The 24,821-nt window shown below is 43.4% G+C and overlaps 1 protein-coding gene across 5 annotated transcripts in view; it reads right to left on the bottom strand.

The window, feature by feature from the left end:
- VSTM4 (V-set and transmembrane domain containing 4) overlaps positions 1 to 19,966 on the bottom strand; it is a 40,411-nt gene extending 20,445 nt beyond the window's left edge. For 3 of the 5 annotated variants that reach the window (XR_008824069.1, XM_056352645.1, XM_056352644.1), the window contains exons 1-5: positions 19,802 to 19,966; positions 13,950 to 14,348; positions 7,623 to 7,691; positions 6,001 to 6,108; positions 1,936 to 1,969 (exon numbers count right to left, since the gene is read on the bottom strand). Coding sequence is in view for 4 of the 5 variants with exons in the window: in XM_056352645.1 (XP_056208620.1) it covers positions 1,936 to 1,969; positions 6,001 to 6,108; positions 7,623 to 7,691; positions 13,950 to 14,348; positions 19,802 to 19,856 (665 nt within the window). In the remaining variant the exon portion in view is untranslated. The remainder of the gene's footprint in view (positions 1 to 1,935; positions 1,970 to 6,000; positions 6,109 to 7,622; positions 7,692 to 13,949; positions 14,349 to 19,801) is intronic. The other 2 variants (XM_056352646.1, XM_056352643.1) reach the window with 1 other exon arrangement.
- Between the last annotated feature and the right edge of the window lie 4,855 nt (positions 19,967 to 24,821).

Genomic DNA, 24,821 nt, shown 5'->3' with positions numbered 1-24,821 from the left:
TATGATGTCAAGACATGAAATACTTTAAGATGCTTAGGTATTACTGCAGTGGGAGTACAGACACTTCTTAGACACCAGACTATTAATGCAATTTTGAAACTGGATTCTGCTCTGAGTCTGAAATATCACTAAGGGAGTAGGGGCTGCGCCTCTCCTAATCAAGGCTGAATTTTGCGCAGTGTAGTCATTTTGACTGGCAGGAATCTCATGCAAGTTAGTTCATCAGTCTGGCCTAATGGATATTTAGACACTGGGGTTTGGGTCTAAATATGTTGAATTAAGTTCCAAGACAAGGAGTGCATAGGTGAAGAAAAATTAGTTCAAAGGAATTCATGGATTGTGTTTTGAACAGAGGATGGAAAATAAATGGTACCAAGTGCCAAACATAACAAAAATGATCATACTGGTAACACTTTTGTAGCTCTTTAATTTTAAAGCCCTGAAGTCGATGCACTTTAAACATGCATTTGTGGGACTGGGGCTTTCATCAGCATGTGTTGTCACACTGAAATACATGAAACCATATCTTTTTCCATATAAAGTCACACATTTATTTTGCTTCTGGAGATTCCATTTTACAGTGAAGAAATCATGTTGGCTTGTTTCCCCCTTGCTGTTCAGCCTCCTAAGTTTAGAGTTTGCAGTGGTATTACTACCATGTCATCTATTCCTGGAGAGGCAGGTTCTGTAGCACGAGTCTTTTTATCTGACTGCCATGCTCCATTTTTTTAGTCATGTCTTCGGTCAGGTCAAATTTTTCTCCTTTTTTTGTGTTCTCTACCAATCTACTTTGATTCCCCCCCCCTCCCCCTTCTTTTTTTGTTTTTGTAATTGCAACTTTGTCCCAGCAGCTAATAAAGAAAGGGAAAAAGAAAGCATCCAGGGGAAAATGAAAACTGCTGAGCTGTCTCAGTAAATTTTTGGTGTGGTGCAATGGCTCGTCAGGGTCACAGAACAAAGATCTTTCCATGAATAACATGAAAGTTTCAGCTTGTACTGGCTTCTCCTGAAAGCTCTGTTGCTTTGTTGTGACTTCATTTACATCCGAGTTTCAGTTAGATCACATACAGCAATAATCCCATGAGGATGCACTAAAAATTTGACTGTTGGAGGACCTAGGGTATGCTGTACTTGGCACCGAATCTTACAGTATCTAAAAAGATACTATGAGAAATTGTATCTGTGATACCAAGTGATACTGGATTTAAACTACAAGGCTAGAAACACATGGTTTATGTCACTGAAACCTGGGAAACAGCTGTTCTCCCATGTTATTATGTAGCCTCCTCTTTAAACTTTTTTGTTTGTAAAATGCTTTTGTCATCTTTTTTTTTTTTTTCTACTGCAGTTCCAGCACAATTTATACCTCAGGAAAATCACACAATCAAAATCAGTTTTATAGCACCACATAAAAACTTTTGGCAATCAGTGGTATTTAAAGGGACAGTGATTAATGACTGCAGCAGAAGTAGAATTTTTTCCATCACTTGGAGTCTTCAGCTGAGAATAGACTTTGGGCCTTGAAAATCTGCTTTTGAGCCCCACTCCCTGTTCCTGGGTGCAGGAATCACTGAGTAACATTGTAGTTTGTTCTGTGTAAGTGGATGGTTTAAGTTGTTACCATCTGGTGAGGTGCTGGGAAACCCTAGAAAGCCACACAGGATGGAAGTAGGCTTCCGAAAGCAATCCAGAGCCTCAAGGACAGGCTTATCACTGAAGCACCTTCAGGACCTACAGCTAGATAGCCCAGGTAGGTCTTCCTTATCATGCACAGCACGTACTGGTTTGCAGGCACATTCATGAGTCACGGACCCATGACTCCCTATATTCCTGCAGGCTTTTTGGAAAACATTGCTCATCTTCTTCAGCATACATGGCAAAACAAAAACAGAACTGGTGCCTTGGGTTATAGTAAAGAGAAGTATAATCTCCTACCTGTTCTGGGGGCATTTCACCAGGTAATGCTTCACTGTTAAAGAAAAAATAAAAGAAAGAAAATGTGGCTTCACACCAACACAGTTTATGAGTTACAAATGGGCACTGCAGATAGACCTGTGCTGCTGAGACTGTGGAGTTGCCAAGCTGTTACACTGTGAGAGCTGCTAATCATCACCATTCGTTGTAGTGTGCATTAAAATGTAGTCTTACTTAAAGACATAGCTAAGCTTGGGAGAAGGGAATGTATCAAACAACACCAAAAAACTGCTGTGGAAGTGCTGGGCGACTCACATTCTAGTGGTCAGCCCAGCCAAAAGACAGCTTGCTAAGGAAAAGCACAGCAGGCCAGTAATTTTGCTTTGAAGACTTTTATTTCCCTTGTGGTGCCTCTATTTATTTCCAGAAGCCTGAAATAAACCATTCACCCACAGGAGCCACTTCTGTTCCTAATGTAAGCTAGATTGTGGCCTCAGGCATAAAGGGATTGCCTTCTGGGATCGGATCAGAGGTCCAGTCCAGCCACTACCCTATCCCTGACAGCTGTGTGTGTGAGCTGTATAAATCCTTCTGCTTTGTGTTGCTTTGAATCTCTAGTCCTGAGCAAGGGCAGCTCCTCCCCTTGCAGAGAGGCTTTGCAGCCTTTTAGGAGCCAGAGTTATTAAGATGCTCTTTTGTGGCTTAGTGGCTTCTGTGATCCGGCCAAGCTGTGCCGCGTGCTGAATGCAGAGACACGCAGGCAGAAGGAGAGGCTCTCCTGGTCAACCTCCTGACAACTTATTTCTCCGAAGGGAAAAAGGGTGCATCCCTGGGCCACGGTGTGAAGCTGAATACAACACAGATCCCCCCCCTCCCTTCATGTTCTCTGCTCTTTAAAAGGCCATGAAAACCAGACATCAGTGCACTTAAAGGATTATGCCCCTCTACAGGAAAGTTTTCACATTTGAAATCATTCTCCCATTCTAAGGAAGCTACACAGCTCCTAGGGGGTGCATTTTAGTCCTGCGGAAAGGGGAGCTGCGAACACTAGGAACTGGGGTTAACACAGGGGCCATGTCTAAGCCAGCCAAGGCAGTGCTTCCATCCACCTGTCCGGCCTTGTTCAGATGCACAGAGAACAGCAGGCCTGACCCTTCGGGAGCAGGAGGATGCCCATGTACATTAGTGACATGCTTTTGAGCATCTCTAGGTATGTATTATTTTGTTTTGCCCTACAGTAAATGCTCCAGGCCTTTGAACCAGGGACTGGGAAGAGCAGCCACTTCTGTGGCTGGCATAGGGTGGGCATAGGCTTCTACCAAACCCTCAGAGGGGACCTGACCTGCAGCCATTGCTGCTTCCCAGAGCACCCCGTAGCTTGAGGGAGTCCCTTTGGTGAGGTGCTGGGTTCAGTATTGCCCTTGTCGTGTCAGAGCCCTGAGGTGAGCCAGGATCTGCTCGGGTTTCACAGACAGACGCTCCAGAGGGATCACCTCCAGCTTCAGCTACTGCAAATTTGAGTTCAGGTATGCATTCCTCTTTCTCCCAGGCTGGGCTGTGCTTGCAGAGGGCCAGGCGGGGTGTTCCCGCATTTTCTTCCTGTGCCTCCACTGCCTGCAGGCGACAGGGCACAGCCCATCGCCCTCCTTGCGGCCTAGGGGCTGAGGAACAGGGGAGGAAGCTGGAGTGGTAGGAGAGCGGGGGGAGCTGTTGGTGTCTCTGTGACAGGGGTAAGGTGACCTCAGAGAGGTTCAGGGAGAAGCCCTGATGGAAACCTGCCCAGTAAGTTGAGGTCAGGAGATAGTTTTGGTTGTCCTGGGCCCTGGAACTGGTGACATGGGGAGAAGCAGAGCCAGGCTTCTCTTGGAGGGCCTTTGAGGAAGATGGGTCAACAGCCACCTCACTGAAGGTAGAAGGCGGCTGTGTCTGGAGCCTGCCTGGAGGCTTGGGGCGATGCAGAGGGAGGATTGCTTGGCCGGGCCTGTCTTTTCTCAAGGAAAGATGGACTTCATGATTCCACTGCGGGCTCTTTTCACATGGATACTAACATCGGCCTAGTCCAAAATGGAGGTGGGCGCAGAGTTGCCAAAGATGGAGGGAAGGTAAGATAATGCTTTTTGAGCAGCAGTGCTTATTCTAGCAGTCTGAATGAGAGAGCACTGCTGCTGGCTGACGGGGTGGGTATCTTGTGGTCAGACCTTAACCCCTGGAAGATGCTTCTGGAGGGGGTAAAGGAGTGCTGAGGGAGGAGGGGGCTCATTGTGCCCCATGCCCATATGGCTGAGTGGAAACAGCACCTCCCAGGGAATGGCTGCTCCCTGGAGCTTAGGTTCAGGGCCCAGCGTGCTGCCATGGCCCAGAGGCTGCGGTGGGAAAAAAGCAATACGGACTGCTGAAGATTGTGTCCATCACTGATGTTTCTTCCACTACTGTTTTAGAAGTGTTGATTCCCAGATGCTTGACTGGATGCCAAGCCAATTAATGTGGTAAATACACTGATCAGGTGGTCCTAGTTGAAAGACTTGCCTGAAAAATCTTATCGTTGTATACTGAGTGCCTGTCTGCTAAGCTTAATTCTGTTACATTTCTGTTGAATCTGTAAGTTTAATGCTGCCAGTATTTACTGGATAATGTTCAAAATCTAAATGAAAATTTGGTGGATTTTCTGCAATTATTCAGATATTAGGGTAGTGAAGAAAGGTTTTAACAGCTTAGAAGAAATTACTTTTCCTGTTATATGTGCTTATTCTATATTGTATTCTACATTATTTCTATATTTTAATGGTGTTGGTTCAATGTAAAAAGACCTTTTCTCCAAGCTGCTTATATGCTCATACCAGTGTAAATCAACAGAAGCAAAATCTAGCCCAACGTCTGCTCAAGAAAAACCAGGATACATCAGTGTGTCTAGTGCTTGTGGCTTCAGGGTGACTCGCCATGACCAACATACTTAAGTGTGGGTACTCCCTTGGCACAAAACCTTTGTCATCACTTAACAGGGTAGGAAGAATAACTTGATCCTGCTCCTTCCTCTTGGCAAGCAGAGTGGTTGGGTTCCATTAGAATCAAAGTTACTCTACTGAGCCCACTACTGGGAAGAAAGAGCCACAGCCTGAAAAGTGTTTGTGATCAGGCAAGGACCTATGTATACATTTGTTTTTTAGTTTATGTGTCTTCTCTCTCGTGTATCTGAGTTACTCATTCCTCATGGTATGTGTGCAGTGCCAAAGAGGCAGCAAAGTCATTATTTCCTCCTGTCATTAAGAGTACACATCACTAACCAAACTTTTTTTGAAAGCTTCTGTTTGGAGATGGTCCTTACACTCTCCTTTACCATGGTGGCTGCTAAGCTTGCTGGTATCTCATTCTCACAGCTTGTGTGAGGTCTCCGAATAAGCCACTCTTAAACTGAAATGAAAGTAGAGCCTGCACTGGCTGCTCTACAGATCTGAAATTGCACTTTTGATTACAAAAGGACAGCTTTCATGCAGATGTAACCTCCTTGAGAAGCCCTCTCTGAGGAAGAGAAGAATGAAGCAGTAATCCTTGATTTTGAAAGATTATTGTGAAAAGGCATACCTGAATGATTAAATGATGCTTTAGTTTCAAAGAATGCTACAAATGAAAGAGTACTAATAACAACTCCCATATTCCCAAGAATATTGACAGCTAGTCAGGAAGGGAGAAGAAAACAGAACAGAATAAGGCTGCTTTGAAACCCCTCTAAATGTCTGCAGAAAGGTCACTCATGCAAAATGTTAGCTAGAGCTGATCAGAATGCAGTTTAATGATATATCACTTAGTTTTCTTTCAAAGAAGCTCCAACAAGCTTCAATTTATGTTTATGCAAAGCTGAAAGATTTTGAAGAGTCCAAACCAATTTTAAATGGCTATTCAAAGGGAGCAAAATGCCTTTGTTCTAGTTTTGCTGGCAGAAAAGTTTTTTTCTGCCAATAATTTTTTTTGTTTTTATTAAAATCAAGACAAGGAGATAATTCTCTTTTCTGCTTTTTCTGTATTCTCCTTCTCCCCCATCTCCCTCTTTGGTAAGGTCCTTGCAGTCAGCAAGAATGACATTTCACTAACCTGTGGATCTCCTCTTGTTCAGAAGTGACTGACAGAGAATGACAAATGTAAATAGGAGGACGCTGATGATTCCTATAGAACACACAAACACTGCATATACATACAGATCTGAAAGACAAGCACAGATAATAGTCAGTGTTGCAGCTGTATGCTTCATGCTTATAGGATAGAAAAATTAAATCAAGGTCTAAATAGACCCCTGCCCAAAGTATTTAGGGTAGAAGCTCAGAACTAATTTAATGCTTTTGAAGCTTTCTTATAGTGTCCTGCTCAGTTTAAAATTTGGTTGAAGTCTTCATAAATGCAACTAGGTTTAACTGCACCTAAAAGGGGGCTTACTTTCAGGAGAGATGACATGGCTGGTTTGGGGTTTTTTCTTTCCTTTTTTTTTTATGTGGAAAATGAGAAGCAAATAGACTTCAATTGGATTATTTCCCAGTTCAAACAGCTGTGCTTTTTTTTATATATAAACGAAGAAAAGGGGGATGGGTTTATATATAAACCAAGAAAAGGTGCTGCAAAACAGCAGGGGAGAAGTGCTAAGTAGCTGAGGAAGAAGCAAGAAACTCTGTGATTGCTTCTTTTGGTGGCAGCACCAGCTTGAAATTTTTGGGTTTTCGGGTTTTTTTGTTTGTTTGTTTTCCAGCCTACAGCCTCAGTCTCCCTTTATGGCTTTCATTCAGGTGCCGTAACACATTCCCAGTGGAGCTGACAGGAGTTGTACCATGGCAGATCAAGACAGAGTATTTTGTTCAGAAAAAAGAATAAATCTTTATTGACTTATTTCTGCTTTTACTAGAACTCCGAATAGAGTACTTCAGGGTTGCTGTACCCATTAATGTCTTGAAATGTCCTTAGGGAAGTATATTGGTTTCTTTCCTGTTTCACGGAGAGGAAACTAAGCCTCAGAGGTCAAGTGTTCTTGTAGAAAATAGCGTTGCTGCAACTAGACCCTTGATCTGCAGTTCTGTGCTTCATTTCCCTTACACAGTACAACAATATAGTTTGTAAATTGTGGTTTAAACAGCAAGGCTCCCCACAGAATCAAGGCCATCCTCCAAATGAACATTCCTGCCTGGCAGGCAGTGCAGCGGCTGCAGATGCTGTGCTGGCACCTTGCTAGTGCTCTGTTTTGGGGTGGGAGGAGGAGGAGGGAATCCCAACTTCGTGTAACTTCAGATTGCGCTCTCGTGGAACGGTTGTCCACTAATCTACACAGAAAATACTGCTTGCCTGGAAATTCAGGGGAGCTTTTAGCTGCTCTTGCAGTGCAGAGCATGTTCAGCACGCCGTTTCTAAGGTTAGTGGGAGCATAGAGACCTTGGTACCTCTTCAGACATGCTCAGCACCTTTCTGGATAGGGTCTGCATTTACTTTGCATGATTAGCCAGGCATAGGTTATTTTCCCATTGACCATAACAAATATACAAGAAACTGAAGCAGAGGCCATCCATTCTCTTTTCTCTAGCCCCTTGTACTCTGTGAGATGTTTTTTCAGGCAAAGCCTGAGTTTGCACAGGAACTGGCAAAACTGGTCCTGTTTGGGGCATTTTAGTTGCCCTGTAGTGCTGGACTAAGCTAACATCTTGTATAGAACCAATAGCAGTTAGATGCATCTTTACCTTCAAAAAACTTCCAAGTTTCATGGTTTTTCTTGAAAGTGGGATCATTAGAAGATTTTGAAGAAATCACTGGAAAAAAACACAAAGAAGACATGACAAGAACTGAAAACCTGTGGCACAAAGAAGACATGACAGGAACTGAAAACCTGTGGCATAAAAAGTTGGGACCTCTTGAAGCAAATGTAGTTCTGCCTTAGACTTCAGTACACCAATATGTTGCTTTGTCTTACAGGATAATTAGCTTTCGATTAACGCTTTATAACACTTCAGTTATAAAACAACATTGTAAAAATATCTTCCAGCAGATCGCATCTGGCTTGGCACTCCCCATGACTGCCATATGGCTTAACACTGCCTCCCTGATGTCATCTTATTCTGGGAAGATGCAATGTGTGGCTCTTCAATCAAAAGTTAAATGCAATGAAGAACAGCAAGAGAATAGAAACACACTTCAGAAATGCCTGCGCCTTAGAATAGGGTGGCCATGTGCTAATAATGTCTGTAATGACTTTGTGGGGATGGTCTCAGTATCTCAGGGAAAAAGCTGCCATTAATGCTCTATGTAGCTGGTTTTACTCTTGACGCGGTGTTCTCAGTTACCCAGAACTCGTACCTCTAGGGTTGCAGTTTGTGTTTCTGTGCCAAAACGGTATTTCTGAGAGAGGAGATGAACAATTTTTGCTCAAGAGAATGGGAACTCATTTTCCCTTGTAGTTATATATTAAAGATTCTTAACACTGTAGTCTATTTCAAAGTCTTAGAGGTTAAGAAAAAAAAATAATTGGAAGAACAGTAGCTTTACTGAAGGACACAGCATGGAGCCAGCCACATTAGGCACAGCTTTTTTAAAAACACAGGGAAGTCATTCTAGCAATTCCAACACGATAGTGTTTCCCCAGCTTCAGGATTGACTCTGTAGGCCCCTGATTATGTCCAGCTTGCCTTCCTTCCAAGGTTTCCCTCCAGTGTTCCTTGGCAGGTTAAACTGCCCTGCAATTCTTACAACAGTGCCCAAATAACACACTGAGAGAACCCAAGGTAAGAGCACTGCCCATGAGTTCTTTTTCTCCTTACTTCCCTCAAAAGCTGGCTTCTATGCCATGCCCTTTAAAAATACATGGATATGATACCTGCCTATCTGCAAAAAAACCACCCATGTATGCATGCATGGACTTTCTGAAGCATGTCCATACACTTCAGAAATTGCATATCTGAGCTCAAAAGCAGACTGCATTGGCTGTGTCTGCATACTCCCAGTGTCCTTCCCTTAGATGTAGGAACAGATGAGGCCGTACATCTGAACTAACGTAAACTGCTCTGTCAGTGCTGTATCAATGGCCATCGACTTTTGAGTGCAGAATAGTTTAAGTTCTCAGCTAGCATTCTTCTGCCTATGGGTGGGAGGTTTTCCCAAGAAGACTGCATGCCCACAAGTTACACCAGCTCACCTAGAAAAAGGGTGGACTGAATGACTATGTTCTAACTCAGTTAAGAGGGAAAATAGCTGCAGTTTGCACAGAATTGTGCTCTCTGATTCAAAAGGAGCAGACTACAGAGCACTGGGCAAATCGGTGAATGTCAGTATCATAACAGCTGTACAACCTAGCACTAGAATCCAAATGCTCTGACTGCTGGATCACTGTTCAAAACCTTCTCTGCTCTCCTCAGCCACATTGTTTATACATGCTGACATTTTTTGATGACATCAGATTAGATTATGTCACTTGTGTTAAACCATTATTTTTCTTCTGCTAACAATTATTACAACGGAATAGGAGTCTGGTGATGTCCTCCAGATTGCCAGTGAGGTCTGAATTTCCAAAAGAGGTTCACATGGCAAATCTTTAAAGTATCTTACTGGAAAGGGAATTCATTAAGGAGTGTCCTGTATGGATGTGAGGTGTGACGCTAACTCAATGAATATAGAACTACTTTCAGGACTGATGAAATCTTCTGTTCAGTTGTGATGGCAAGATCATCCTGAATATTTTAACAAATCTATTCATTACATGAAATCATCACACATGTAGATTTTTGGCAAGTATTTTACAATAACTTCCCTGAAAAAAAAGGGCTTTTCTTCCTACTGGGGAAAGAAAACACCTTGCATTCCTGTAACTTGCAACATTTTTACAGTTTAGAAAGAAGGAAAAGTTAGTTTTCCTTCTTTGCAGTAACTGATCTGAACCCCACACCTTAGCTACACAGAGCAATGAGAAGTTTCTGTGTTACAGTTAGCAATAGCCTGAGCAGATATGAAAGATGCAGAGTGGCATTTTGTGGAGTATGACAAGTGGTCTGACAACATTTTATGTTGTTTTTTCTTCTGCTACCATTTACCTGGAACATGTCATTCCCTCTCCAAGCCCTCCTGACAAATCCGTATGTTTCATTGCAAACATTTAAGAAATTCCATCATTTAGTGAATGAGAAAACACTTTAAACTGCTGAACTGCTTTATGAAATTACATTATCACAGGAAAATCCTAAAAATTATTTTCCATCTGACTTTTTCTCTACACCCCCACTCACCCCACCCAGTTTGTTAGTTGTTCTAGTTCTGTACTTCTTGGGTACATCTATCGCTCTATTTTGCAAGTCCTTCATGCAAGAAACACATTACTTGTTATCGATCCTATCTTTCAGTGTATTGCTCTTGGAGCTAGCTACCTGGTCTGGTGCAGAGGATCTGAGGGAAAGGTCAGTACAGTGTGAGCCCCTGGCTGAAAGAGCATTCTCCTCCTCCAGTTTCTCTCTGTCTCTTAACATCAGACCTGGCCCTCTCTAGCTCTCTTCCCTCAAGTTATCCTCAGAATTTTTTCTCTAAAGCGCTGGAAAAAAATGTAGTCTATGCTCTAGGAGACTCTGGAATTGTATGGTGGCCTCCTAGCCCTGCTTGTAGGCCTGCAAGCTTCAGCCCTGACCATCTATTTGAGATGCTGTTGGAAGTAACAACACCTGGTAGTTACTCACAGCCTCTCCTCCTCTTTTCCACTGGCACAGCATTTGCATCACTTGTTCTTTCTGGGTTGAGATGAGAGCCTTGGCTTCCCTTCCCCATGCCAGTTGCCAGTTTTGCCCCTTCCCAAAAGTGGGAGGCTGAGGCAGTTGGGATGATCAGCCCTCCTGTTTGCCAGTTCCTTCTTGACACTGGCTGAATCTCTCCTTCCAGCCAAATGTAGAGGGGTGAAGAAGGAAGAGATAGGGAAAGGAGGAGCAGAGCCAGTTCCTAGCCAAGCACAGGAACAGCAGGGAAGAACAACTGCTGAGCATGAAGCAAGCTAATGCCTGAATTCTGTAGGGCTAAATCATGCATGCAATAAAGTTTCATTTCATATCCCTTTGTGGTTGTAAAACTAACCACTGTGTCTTGGCTCCAGCCACTCAACATGGGGTCAGTGCTTGTAAAACTTCATGCCCTCCAGAAATTAAGATGGCTGAGTTCAGGAGATCTTGGACTCTAGTATTTTTACTCCTCCCTGTTTAAAAACAAAAGAGTGAAAACAGCAGCAAAAGTCATACAAGACACTGTTCTTTCAGCTGTGAAGCTAATTAATTCTATGTTCCATACCCAAATGGCTCCTCTCACCACAACCTTAGTACTGGGCTCATTTGCCTGTGGTATGTCCAGGAGCCCCTGACTGCAATATGTAAGGTCACTGGGCACACAGCAGCTCAAGAACAATAATTAACCTTTTTTGTTCTTACAGCCTTCCTTCAGTTAGGAGGTTCATACAGATCTTCTCATCCTCACCCCAACCAATTTCACATTACTTGTACAACCTTAATATCTTTAAGGCCATTATCTCATTAAAATCAGCCCATGGATTCAAAAGGGTGCAGACTAGTTTATAGTGTGATCATGTAAGCTTTGGGTTTTTTAGGATACCAGGTGTGGATTACAGATCACACTTGGCTGCAGGATTATATTTCTGACCTGTGCTACTGATTGCTCTGGTAATTCATACTTAGGAGTCTAATGAACATTGGGGAAGTTTTGCTGTAAGTCCAGTTGTGTGGTCTCCTGTGCAAAAGAAGTGTGGCTGATGTACAGAGCTGTGGTCTGGGTGTTGGAGGGGTGGGCATTTCCCTGGTGGAGACAGGTAAGGTGTTGGGGCTCCTCTTGGGACTTGGGTCCTGCTCTGTCATTATTTATATTTCTGACTGTCTGCAACCAGGGAGCAGGGGAAATCCCATATCAATGTCTTAGAGGCTTCCCAGACAAGTTTTCCATGCCAAATAAGACCTAAGAGTTTAGCAGAACTTCAGTTTTGGACCATTAGTGTCTTTCATCATTGGTAGTAATAATTAGCTAATCACATTATGTTAATGCCATGATTTCTCAAGGCAAATTTAAAGATCGCTGGTCAATATGAAGCTGCTCTTTATCTCTTGTTATACTATATTTTTTCATGTCTTTGTTGTCAAACTTTTTGATAGATCAAAGTGAAAGCTTGTGATACCCGAGAGCCATCCACAGGAGATAATGCACTCAAAATTATTTTTTACTGTCACACTTCTCTCCCTAGTGTGTTTATAATCCAAAAGTAATACAGAAACCTGAATGACACCAGTGAAGCTGTAGTTGATGGAATGTGCTTTGGATTAAGAGCACATAAACATGTTCAAATCCATCTTGAAAAGGCTTGTAGTCAATGGAGTTCCCTCACACCAAAATTAGTTTCAGAGGAGAGCTAGGGCCATTTTCACCAAAACATACGGTGGATAAGTGGGATTAGGGTTTCCCAGCTGCAGGAAAAACCTTTAAGGTCTAAACACGATGATAAATTTAGCATGAATAGGAGTGGCAGAAACTTCATGAAGTACAGTTTCCTCCCACAAGATTTTCTGTGATTGCTGGATGAGCCTTTTGAATTTCCAGACCCATGGTCCAAGCAGTCACCCTTGATTTTTGGCATTATCTTTAGAGTTGGCCATGTGGGAAATGAACTTTTCTGTTTATAAAGCCACAAGCAGGGGGCTAGTTTGCCAGCTAGGGCTAATGGCACAACTGCTGAGCTCCACCACCTCTTCAAAGAAGCCTGTTCTCCAAATTCAGTTTTACCCATCTCTGAAAGAGTGGGTGTGGTGGTTTTAGATTTGAGCTGACCCATCCCAAAGAGAAGGCTTGTTTGTAACTTGGTTCAAAACCATCAGTCATTGCTAGTCATTTCTTTATCTGGAGTTCAAAACAGCTTTTCTAGCTCTGCTTTCTGGCTACAAGTGGTATAAACAAAGGTACAGAAGTGATACTAGAAATGCTACTTACCAACTGCTGCTAGACTAGTTCTAAAAGCAATGAAAACACTAAGAGAGAGGCAAAACACAGATCTAAAATATAATGGTTCTATTTCTGGCTGACCCACTGCATTTTTTTCAGAAAATAAGTTAATTTCTCTCTGTTTCTATCTCTTTGTATTTAAATAATAATGGCATTTGTTTATTCCCACTAGCAAAGTCATAGAGAACTTGTATTCGGTCTGGCTGAGATGGAGTTAATTGTCCCCATAGCAGCCCTTCGAGCGCTGTGCTCTGTTTTGGTAGCTACAAAGGTGTTGATAACACACCAGTGTTACTGCTGCTGCTGGGTAGTTCTCACACAGCATCAAGGTTGTCTCTCTAGCATTACCCCCCTCACCAGTAGGCTGGGGGTGGGCAAGATCTTGGGAGGAGAAATAGCCAGGACAGCTGACCCAAACTGACCAAAGGTTTATTCCATACCATATAATGTCTGCTTGGCAATAAAAGCTAAGAAAAAGGAGTAGGAAGGGGGCATTCATTATTTACGACAATTGCCTTTCAGAGCAACTGCTATGCATACTGAAGCCCTGCTTCCTAAGAAGTCTCTAGGCATCTGTTTTCCTTTGCTTCTGTGCACAGCCTTTGCATTTGCTTTATTAAACTGCCTTTATCTTGCCCCACAAGGGTTTTTTCCATCTTATTTTCTCCCCTCCCTGTCCTACTGAGGAAAGGAGTGATAGAACATTTTAGTGGGCACCTGGTGTCCAGCCAAGGCCAAACCACTGCAGACCTGTGGCTGAACGTAAAGGAGTTTTAATTACTGCTATTCTGGTAAAAGGCAAAGGAAATAGACTATCTTCTACAAATCTACCAGTCTTCCCACTTTTTTACATCTCATTATGGGCTAAATAATGTTTAAATTGTAATGTGTAAGTAAAGAAATTATTAGTTTTTCTTCTCATATCCACAGATAACACTCAAAAATAACCTCACTTCAAGTATCTAACAGATTAACTTGCAAGAAAAGAAAAAAAAGGGATCATTGGACAAGAAAAAATGATAGAACTGAAATCAGTAGTCTCTCACCTCTTATTTCGGTAGCTGCTGTGCCATTTGACCAGGCCGTCCACTTATTCCTGTGTTTGCCAATTTCCTGGACTTTGCATATATAATGTCCTTGATCTGTTTCCTGGAGGCTTAGAATAAGAAATTTGTACATAGTTCCGTGTTTTTCTTTAAGAAGATGAAGTCTTTGCTTGTGGAAATGATGAGTATAATTTCCATAATATTGGACAGACCCAAACTTCGTCATTTTGATCATCAGATATTCCTGGGTAGGTGACGCAGCAAATACCCACCGCACAGCCAGCAAATTTTCTGTCTTTCTCTTTTGAGAAATGTGGCAGTAAAGGGTAGCATTATCTCCCTCCAAGTATCGCACTGTTGGTCCTGGAGAGACTGTCACATTTAAAGCCTCACAAACATCTGCAAAGGAAAGAAAAGATGGTGAGAATCCTCCATACCAGCACAACAGCATCATAATCTCTCCCAGTATGCAAATCCACTGTAGGTAAACTGATGGCATCTGTTCAGTGTGTAGCAATTTAATGAGCTTTTAGAACCTGACATCTGTCTCTCTGTGAATGTTAAAGATGGTATAAGGCCCTCCTTCAGTGAGTCTGCTCTAGTATTCTTGCTGTCACTAATAAGATAGGGCTGAAGTGGACACCTTGCTGCTGTCATAGGCTCAAAATCACAATCTTTTGTCAGTCTGAATGAGCATTAATCTAAAACTAGCTTGGAACGAGAGCAAAAAAATGTCTTTTGGAAAGCTGTTCCATGACCAGCTCTTCTAATCACTTGCATCCCACTCAGGATTTCCAGGCTAAATTGTCTCAGTAGCCAGTTTATGCCCATCTGTTCCTGTGCCAATCTTAGGTTTAAATAGTGTTTTCTTCTCTAGGTCTTGCTTCCTGACTCCATACAGAAAGCAGTTATCTGGTGTCTCAGCCTTTGCTTTGTTGAGCTAAAGAAGCCAAGCTGTTAGTCTCCTCTTGTGAAGTACTGCCTTCACTTCCATATTCACTTTAGTAGTCCTTCTCTGCATTGTTTCCAGTTTAATTTTTTTTTGATTGTAATTTTTTATATATTTTTCTTAATGTGGGTGACTGGAATTATAGACGCGGTCTGGAAAGAGGCTCTCCAATGTGAAATAGTCATGGTACTTCTCAGATTCTACTGGGATATATACCTTGCCTGGTATATCCCAGAATTACATTGTCTTTCTTCGTGATATTTTCACACTTGATTACATGTCAGTTTACAATTAAATAATATACTTTGGCATTTTCTTTGTCATTTCTGGTTCAATTCCTAGTATACCAAAAGAATTCTTACTAATCTCCAAGTACATGACATTGCTTCACTAAGTTCTGCTCCACTTTTGTCACTTGGTCCTCAGTCTTTCCTACATGCTATCCCAGTCTTGTGCTAACTTGATATGGTCACATAATTTCAACATGTATGCTTCTTTCTACTTCTTCTAGACATCATTTGCACAAACCTTACATGAAACTGTTCCCTAGATGATCACTGAAAAACTACTAACCTCCCTATTATGCCTGTAACCAGCTCCTTTCACAGTTCTCCATGTCCTCTGTTTTAAGTAATACTCTCCTTGTCATAACCAAATGGTCATCTCAAACCTGGGTTAAATCTGTTAGATTAGTCCTTCTGACTACAAATTCAAATTAATCAGACATTATTTGCATGACACAATATGGCATAAGATTATATTGGGGCAAATCATTACTTCACTGTTCCATTCATTTCTGACTCTTTCTGCTCTTCATCATAAACTTATCTTAGACCAGTTGTTTGTCTCTCTGCTTTACTTCTAGCAACAGAGAGTATAGGTGAAGACTGAAAGAAATCCATAGATGTTCATTAGAGGAAGATTTTTCTTTCCTGACCTGATTTATGCTGGTCTGATTTTCTGAGGCATGGGAATCAACACTCATTTTATTTCCTTCCTAATGTACATTAAGAATGTTCTTATTAGTCATATCAGAGACTGATTTATTTTTTACCAATGGTATATTGTGGCAATATGTTCCCTAAATGACTTGTAATGTGTAATCTACTGGTTTGATGGCATCCACTAGAGAGAACCATATTTCAACAGTGAGCGAGCAGTCCCTGCAATACGCTCTGCAGACACAAAGTGTCCTCTAAAATATGAATTTTAAACTTCCAGTTATGTGAATATACTGTACTCAAATACTAATGAGAATTGCAACTCTGGGAGAATGATTTTTTCATTTCTGGACACTTTTCTAGCACATCATCTAGGAACATTTTAACAAAGGGGATGAGCATTTTGGCAAAGACTCTTGGCTGCCATCAGTTCCTGAAACACAAACATATATTTATCTTCAAAATAAGCAAGTAAAGTATTTCCATTTAGTTTCTGAAGGAGTATTGGAGTCAGAGACACTGGTTTTGTGGCCCTGGTGAAGTTGTGAAACAGACTGGTGAATTGTATCACCTTACTTAAAGTAAATCCACAAAGTTAAGGAAGTTACATTGCAGCTGTTTGAGAAGAACCCTCTGAAAATCAAGAGTATAATAAATATTTTGGGTCATTTCAATAGAATGCTCTACTGAATGGTGTATTTTTTCCGAGTAGACATTATGTTTTCTTCATGAAGGAGAAAATAAGTTGTACAAAGAAAACTGGGAGGGTTTAATTTCTTAAAGAAACTACAACTAAGCATGGCCTAGGTTATCAGTATAATTATCTGTGCCTGATGTTTGTGTGTGCAATTCATGTAACTGCCAAAGCAAGATATTATTCTGGATTGCAGGAAGCACACAAGTAGGATAGGATGTTGAAATTTAAAATTAAGGCTGAGTACAACCAAAAAGTTTAGAGGAATGAAAGTTCAGTTATTGTTGGAGTTATCTGACCTTGGTATTTACAGGCAGATATGAAGATAAGGCCTCTACCATTAAAATAAGATTAAATTTTGAAGGCTGTGCTGCTTATAAATGAGGAATAAGTTTAAGAATTTCAACACTTTTGGGGGTTCTTATAATTACTTACACTATAAATGTTTAATAAATCATTTATTAAAGTGTGGTTTGGGTAAATAAAAACCCAAACTTTTTCTACTGAATTTATGAACATGTAATGAAAACTGTAAAGAAAAACAATTATGTCATTTTCCTGACATGTGAACTTCTTGTTTGAAAAAGCTGGCTAGGATTAATGTGGAGTAGAGTCCCAAAATAAAAGGCAAAAGTATCATTGCTTAACTTAAAACTAGGCAGAACATAGTGCCAAAAAGTATGCAAGAGAAAATAAAGAGGAACTCAGATACGGTGATGATGGAAGCCTCTGCAAGAAGATAAAAAAGCATTGTGCATGGAGTCTCTGATCCCTTTCTAGCTGTTTATACTCATACAGACATTGGTATTTTATACCTAAGGCTTCTGCTTTTTCCTTTGGGGACACTCCTTTTCATAAGGAAATATCAAATTTTGCATCCTTCATGTTGTCTGATCAGTGGGAATCCATCTCCTTATCTTCCTTCTGTGGCTTCTATTGGTGTGGCCAAACCAGTGCAGCCATGAGGAGGGTTTTGGAAATTTCCTGACGATTTTACCATGATCTCATCTCATCTCATCTTACATTGAACAGGGTCAGGTGATGCTTTATATAAAACGGAAAAACAGTATCCATTTGACTCTATCCTCTCACTGCCGTTGGAGCAGGAACAGTGGTGGATTTTGGAGGAAAGAGGTCATTTACCTCTTATGTGGAAAGGAAAAGCCTCATTCAGGGCTCTCAGACACTAGTGGAAATGTTCCTCCTGTATTTAGCAAGCACTGAATCAGCCCCAACATGAGGTTTACCCTTGTAATGGGCTTCTTGCCAAGACAAGAGACTTCTCCACAAGTTGAGAGCAGGCTTGTATGCCAGCAGAGCACCTAATTTCTAGACTTCAGATTGCTGCTCCAAGTGAGGAATCACTGGTTTTCTTCTCCTGCCTAGTCAGTATAGCATGATGTAGCTGCTCAGGTGGAGCTCACCACAACAGTCTTGCTTCTGCTTGGAAAGGGAAACTATTTATAGAAAGGGGAGGAGAGTGAGTCAAAGACTTGAGGATTCCTTTGCAGTGTGCAATCATCAAACACATCTCTCCTATTTGCAGCCAGCTCACTTAGTTGCCCCCATCCTGATGCTATAGCTATTTGTTTCATTGGTACCCTCCACCTGCTTGTCTCACTAGTCTGTTGGGAGTCAGGGAAGGTTACTGCTGACTAAACTCCGTTTTGAAAAGTGTTGTTTTGAAAATAGTCCACTTCTGCTTACACCAGTTCAGTTTGAAGTATTAGCTGGGTTTGGACTTTGTTTTCTGCCCATACTACATAGCAAAACACTTCCGCAGCACTGTCAGGTGTAACAAATAACACTTTCAGCAGCCAGCAATCCTGTCTGTGCCAGGGCTGTCCCCTGTGCTGGAACCAGTAGCAAAGGCCCCCAGCCACTGCTGGGTCCTTATGTTTGGTGAGCGGTTTCAGCATGGTTGCGTTTTTGTGGAAGAACTCCAGCTACTGCAGTTGAGATACTTGTACGCAGAGCTGCTCCTGTGTGCTACTGCTCACAGCCCAGGTTTACTGTTATAGACAGGGCCCTCTCCCTTCCTCCAGGGAGACTGGCCTGCAGAATCTACAACCCAGCCTTCAGGGCTGAGGGGACTTTTTTCCTCAGCTGCTGCTGATAGCTAAGGGACTACAGAGGCACGCCATCAGCGCAGTTACCTTGTGATCTCAGATTTGCATGACCAGAAGCATAGGGGTTGGCTTTTATTGTGTTGTAGTTTGTTCTGTGAAACAATGTTACTGTCAAAGCCTGCTTTATTTTGACTTCTCTACAATTAAAAAAGTAAGTGGAGCAGATGAGCCAGGATGAAGCAAAGCTCTTTGTTTAAATGAAAATAATTAGGAGCTGGCTAGCAAGACCACCAAAAGCAACCAGATTTTTTCAGTTGAACGGATCTGTCTGCGAGTTTCATGTCAGAGACTCCTTCTCAGGAGGACTCCTGAGCTTCTGCACTGACCGAAGATGGACTTGAACCAAACCTCTGCCTCTACCATCTCCTGCCCTTTTGACATATTCCTTTGAACTGGAGTATGTTCACTGCTTTTAACCTTGAGTGAGCAGGGCTTCCCCACCCCTCTAACCCTCCCTGCACCTTGAAGTTCAGATCTGGAGTCTGTGTCCATTTTGCAGCTTTAGGAGACAGCGCTGGCCCAATGCACCTTTGATTTTGCAGGAGGTTTCTTACAGCCGACCTACGGGTTCTGTTTGCGGCGGGCGCCTACAGAATCCAGGCACCTGTGGAAAAACCAGTGCCGCACCTCCCTTTGCTTGCAGTTCCACGGGGCAGCTCGGCACCGTCCCGCCTGGCACAGGAGGTGGCGGAGGACACGTTTCTTAAACTTCTGCACGGGAAGGGCTGTCTTTTTTAGAAGTACAGTTGCGGCTCAGGTCGCCGTGCAGAAACGCTGCTGCCGGGAGCCCGGAAGGCGGCGGCAGAGCGGGGCGGGGGGCGGCGGGGCAGGACCCGGCCGGCCGCGGGGAGCGGGGTGGCCGCTCCCGTCGCTGCCGTTGGGCTTCCCCGGGCGGCGGTCCCGCCAGGCCCCCTCTCCTGGTGCTCGAGTACCGGGCGCTGCCGCCGCCCCTTCGGCGGTGCCGACGGCGGGCTGGGGGCCCGGACCCCGCTCCGTGGCGCCAAGGGGCGGGCGGCGTCCCGAGGCGGAGCCCCGAGTCCCGCGGGCGGCCGAGGGGCTGCCCCGGCCGGGCCCGGCCGGGAGGGACGGAGGGAGGGAGGGAGGGAGCCGCCGGGCTGGGCGCCCGCGGTGCCGCTTACCTGGGGCCGTGGCCGTGGCCAGCAGTGCGGCCAGCGCCGTGGCCAGGAGGCGCATGGCCCGCAGGGCGCCGGGTCGGGTCCCGTCCCGTCCCTTCCCTTCCCTCTCTGCCGAGCTGCCTCCCTCCTCTCCTCCCTGGCCTCTCGCCTCCTCCCCGCCCGGTCCTCGCTTCTCCCCTTGCCTTTCATCTCCTCCCCTTTCTCCTCCTTTTTTTCCGCTTTCTTCCTTCCCTCCCTACTTCTCTGCTCTTCCCACCGTCCTGCCCCCTATTCAACACCCCTCCTTTTTCTCTCGCCTTCTTTCCCTTTCCTTTCTCCCCGCCGAGCCCAGGCCTGTGGGGTGACACTAGGACGGGATAAGGCAGCTCCATCTGTAGCCTGTGACCCCCCCGTGCGCACACCCTCAGCCCGAAGGGCCCGGGTCTGCAGGTGGCGGGTGGGATGCTCCCGTAGCTGAGCACAGAAAGCCTCCTCGGAGCCGGTGAGACAGCCTGGCAGCTAGCAGTTGTGGGGCAGGGCAGCAGGGAGGGGAAGGCTGGGTTATGCATCCTCTCTGCTTTCCTGGAGGTATTTGAAATTTTGCAGGCCCTCGTGCCCATTCCCCTCACCCCGCTCTTTAACTGGAATAGGGCCACCATTAGCAGGCAGTTCTAGTTAATGGCTGCCTGCCTTTCCTTTCCTTGGGCTGTGTTGGTGGCAGCCTGGGGACAAGGAGGTCTGGCAGGCCACAGTGGCCCTTCAGTAGGCACGGGGGTGGATGCTGTAGGCTGTTTGGACACCTGTGCTAGGACATTACACATGGTGCTCCAGTGCTGGGAGGATTTTGGCCTCTGCTGTAGCAGCACAACAGTTGACCATGGACATTCACCCTCTGTCTAAAATTATTCCTAAATTAATTGATATAGCAGCTTAAGGTGCATCACCCTAAGGTTACCATGCTTGTTTTCCAAATGGTAGTATACTTCTAGACCAGAAAGGACAAGGGAAGTTGGCACCTGGCAGTCTACTGCTGCCCTTCCCCATTATTTCTTTTGAAAGTGTTTAGCATTTGAAAACCCTCAAACGTCCAAAGACATGATCCTAATCCTAGCAGCTTGTATGATGGGTTATGCCTGATTTTAGCATTCACATTGTATAAAGTGTGGATGATATAAACACTTTGGCATTCCTGCTTCCCTGGATAGGGTAATTAGTACTGATTTAGCTGCTCCACCCCTCCTCTAGTAGTCACTTAGGCAGGATAATACATGCCTGCTTTTAAGCACCACAGAAAATTTAGCATGTGCTTCGTCTGATCCTTATGAGACTAAACACTGCCTTTAATACTGTGCAATTCGTTTACCTCAGGGACAGACTTTTGTGTCCATAGGGCAAACATTCCTTGCAAGAGAATGGCAGGTCTGGATTATGCACAGAACAGTCAGCAGACCTGAGGAAACAGAGGGAGAAGTAAAAAGTTGTACTGCCTGGGGAGCTAATTAAGATTTGTAGATTCTAGTCTACTCCTTTAACATACCAAAGGGCAATCCTATCAAAGAGAGAAGCTAATTCAAAAAGAAACAGACAAATTCACAAAAAAACTGTGCCAGCAATTATTTAATTTGATGTTCCTGATAGAAGCTCCATCTCAGAATGTCCTTGGACTTCTGGTTGAGGGGGGAAACCAGGGGTGACTGATTTTGTGTACACTTTTCCAAAGCATTTTCTGCTTGCCGTTGTTGGGAGAAAAGATATTAAGCTGGATGGACATTTTAGACCTTCTCATATAATTCTGCTAGGCTCAGTCATGGGTCACTCCATGTCTCATAAATTCCTTCAGTCTACTAATTTTTTAATGGTGTGTACAACACACTGATGTAAAGATATTAATAAGGACTGCCTAAGCTCTCATGTAAGTGCCTGGACCCTACAGAGTTTAAAGAAACACTATGAGAACCAGTGTCGATGTTTGTCATTGTTTATCAACCATCCCAGTTACTGATGCCACTAACAGTTCTTTTAATTGCATCAAGGACCCTAACGAGTTTTGGGACAGAGCTAGATCAATTAGTTGGTGAGAAGGCTTCGTATGATCTATTTCCCTGTGACAGAAGATATGATAGAAGAGTCAGAAGCATATCTAGGCTTCTCCAGTCTCATGTGCCTGCCATGAAAAAAAAAAGAAAACATATTCTTTCTGATTTGCAGCTTGTGGTCTCTGTACCTTTGACAGTTCCCTGTGTGTTGTGGGTTTTCTTTTTTGTGTAGAATTATTTAGTTCATTCCTCCCCCACTAAAAGTTCTTCATTAACATAAGAACATTAAAAGTGTCCCTTATTCTTAAATGGACATTTCTTTTAAATTTTAGAATGTACTTTTAAAAGTTATTTAGGCTGAAAGTCTTCAATACTTGTCATTGCATAAATAAGCTCAGGTGATGCTGCCCTTTAGGTTTTTTACCAAGGGAAAGCTTTTCTTTGCACAGATAGGAATAGGACACATAAGCTTCTATGCACGGGTCTCTCTCTATGTACTACCACTAACATGTACTACCAGCAGCATTCTTTAGGCAACTCAGTACCTAACATACCTAAATTTATCTACATTTTGTCAGTCTCTTGGGCTATACTCATGGGTCAGGCAGCACTTGTCAGGCTAGTGAGCTGTGGGGAAACACAGATCGCTGACCTCCCATCTTCTCAGATTTGCTGCTGACCTCTTCGAAGATTTTACACAAATCAGTCCTAACCTCTGGGCTGCAGCTGAGTGTTCTGTAACCTTTCTTTGTGCCTGGACTGGAAAGGTTTGCTAGTGCAACTGGAGCAACCTACATGAAAGGTTGCAATTATGTGGTCTGGCTATTTCATTGTTAAAATCTTTTATCCCTTCAACCCATTTGTAGCAGCTGAGATGTTTCTGCTTTCACAGAATGTTTATTCAAGCTTGTTGATGCCTTTTACTTGATACCATCACAGTTTACCCACCTACCAAAAATCCCAGAGGCCAAATGAACATGCAGTTCAATTCCCTTTTTCTCTTTAACCCACAGGCCAGGCGCACAGCTCTGTAAGCCAGTGCATCTCCCTTAGCTTCTCCAGAAACTGAAGCATGTGAGCAGAGCCTCTGACCCACAGGATATGGTTTTCTCTGCTTTGGCAGCACCTATGTGGCCTTGTGGCCTTGTTTCCTGCTGGAATGAGTGTGCTCTGATAAGGAAAGTGCCTACTCAGCACTCTGGTGCAGCTGACACAGCTCAGACTGCCTGTTTGTGAAGAGCTTGGAGCCCCTTACTCCCTGGGGACAGTGTTATTGAAACCACCAGCCTCAGTCACTCTGGGTGAGACCTGCTGTGCAAACCCTTTTGCCTCTCTGCAAAGTCACATGTATCACAGTAGGTAACCACAGCCTCTTGGTTGTCTCTGTCCCATCCTCCCTCTCCGACTACTATTCTTAACCTGTCTTCTTCTACTGAAAGTCCTTACTAGCATCCCTAAATCTGTCTCCAAAAACTCCTGCAGGATTCCTGTGAGCAGAATTGTGGCTTGCCCTTACAACAATCTTGCAGTGCAGCAAAGCAATACAGTAGTATTCACTGCCAGCTTACACAGGGCTGCTTTGGCTCTGCTCTAGCACTGGGAAAAATGTCTCCATGAGGCTGCAGCTCTCACCATGTGCAGATGGACTGTGGCAGGCTGATTGCCTGCTTTCATACGTGATATGTTGTTAAGGAGAGTTATGCTTGTTCTGAGTGATGTAGGGGAGTTTGCTTCCCACCTGCAGCAATAAACTGTCTTTCTGAACTTCTTTTCTTTACTTGGATTGGTCAGGGCAGCTATAGCTTATCACCCTCCCACACCTTATTCAGACAGCGTGCAAAGATGCTACCTGGCTGCCTGAACCTTATCATGGAAACATAAGTTATGGCCAGGTCTTCAGAATTTAGCAGCTGGTAGCTCCCATGGCCCAAGGAATCCTAATTACAAATGAATGTTCAGTGATTGGAGATGGATAAAATCCAAACTGATTCAGTGTTGCCAAGCATGGAAGGAGCTTGGATCTGTATCTAAACTTTCCCATCCCTTTAATGGACCAAATTAACTTTGAATGTAATGGTCCAGGGCTTCTGAACAGCATAGCTTAGGATTAAAAATATTAGCCTGATATTTTTCCATGGGTATTTTCTGGACTGATGTGTGGGAAATATTGTTTGGGAGATCCAGCTCCACATCAGCAAGAAAGACACTACATAAGAGCTTGCAAAATGTAAGCAGCATGCCTTTTAGGTCTCTGAATGTCATGCAATGTTTACACTGTGTTTGGGGCTTTGATGGTAGTTTAGTTGCCATTTACTTCTGACTATTTGGCAAGTTGCTAGATAAGTTGGTGTTGTTACTGAATTTTTCCATTCCCCCAGTGTAAGATGTCTTTCCTCCATTCTCTTTTCCTTTTTCTTTCAGGGTTATGAATGATACTGATGTATCTGGGTAGGATCTGATGTTTTGTGTGGTGCAGCCATACTTCCCTGGATAGGTGAAATCCTTACTATCGATGTTGCAATATTTTTCCATTTTCTCTTTCTTCAAGTGGAAGGATTTTATTTTTTTTTAGTTCAGGAAACTTGCTTTTGTTATTACTTCTCTGATTATGTTTCAGACTGCATAAAAGCACAGGGGATTTATTACGTTTTTCTTCACTCTTGCTTCAAGTTTGATCATTCCAATTTGCAGGGCATGGGTAATCTTGAAAAAAATGAGAATTCTGGATGTTTTGCAAGAGTGTTTAGAGCCTCTGCCATGTACTTCCTGCATCTTTAGGTGTGTGCAAGAGTTGAAACCTGATTAAGTCTTACTGTGCATTGTCATGCGCATAGACACAGACTCAGCTTCATATAGTGGTACATAGCAGTATTATTTGAGGACCATTAAAAAGTCCATTGCAGTTCCAGTTCTGTTCTCCAAAGACAGTAAAATGTCGTTTTTAACTGTCCTTATTTCTGGCAGAAGGTAGAGAAAATGTCATGCTAAAAGGGATTTCAAAGCCTTTT

The sequence above is a fragment of the Falco biarmicus genome, chromosome 9 (genome assembly GCF_023638135.1).
Source record: "Falco biarmicus isolate bFalBia1 chromosome 9, bFalBia1.pri, whole genome shotgun sequence".
In the NCBI taxonomy this organism is placed as follows: Eukaryota; Metazoa; Chordata; class Aves; order Falconiformes; family Falconidae; genus Falco; species Falco biarmicus.
The sequence above is the reverse complement of the archived record's forward strand: the minus strand, read 5'-3'. Positions and strand labels throughout refer to the sequence as shown.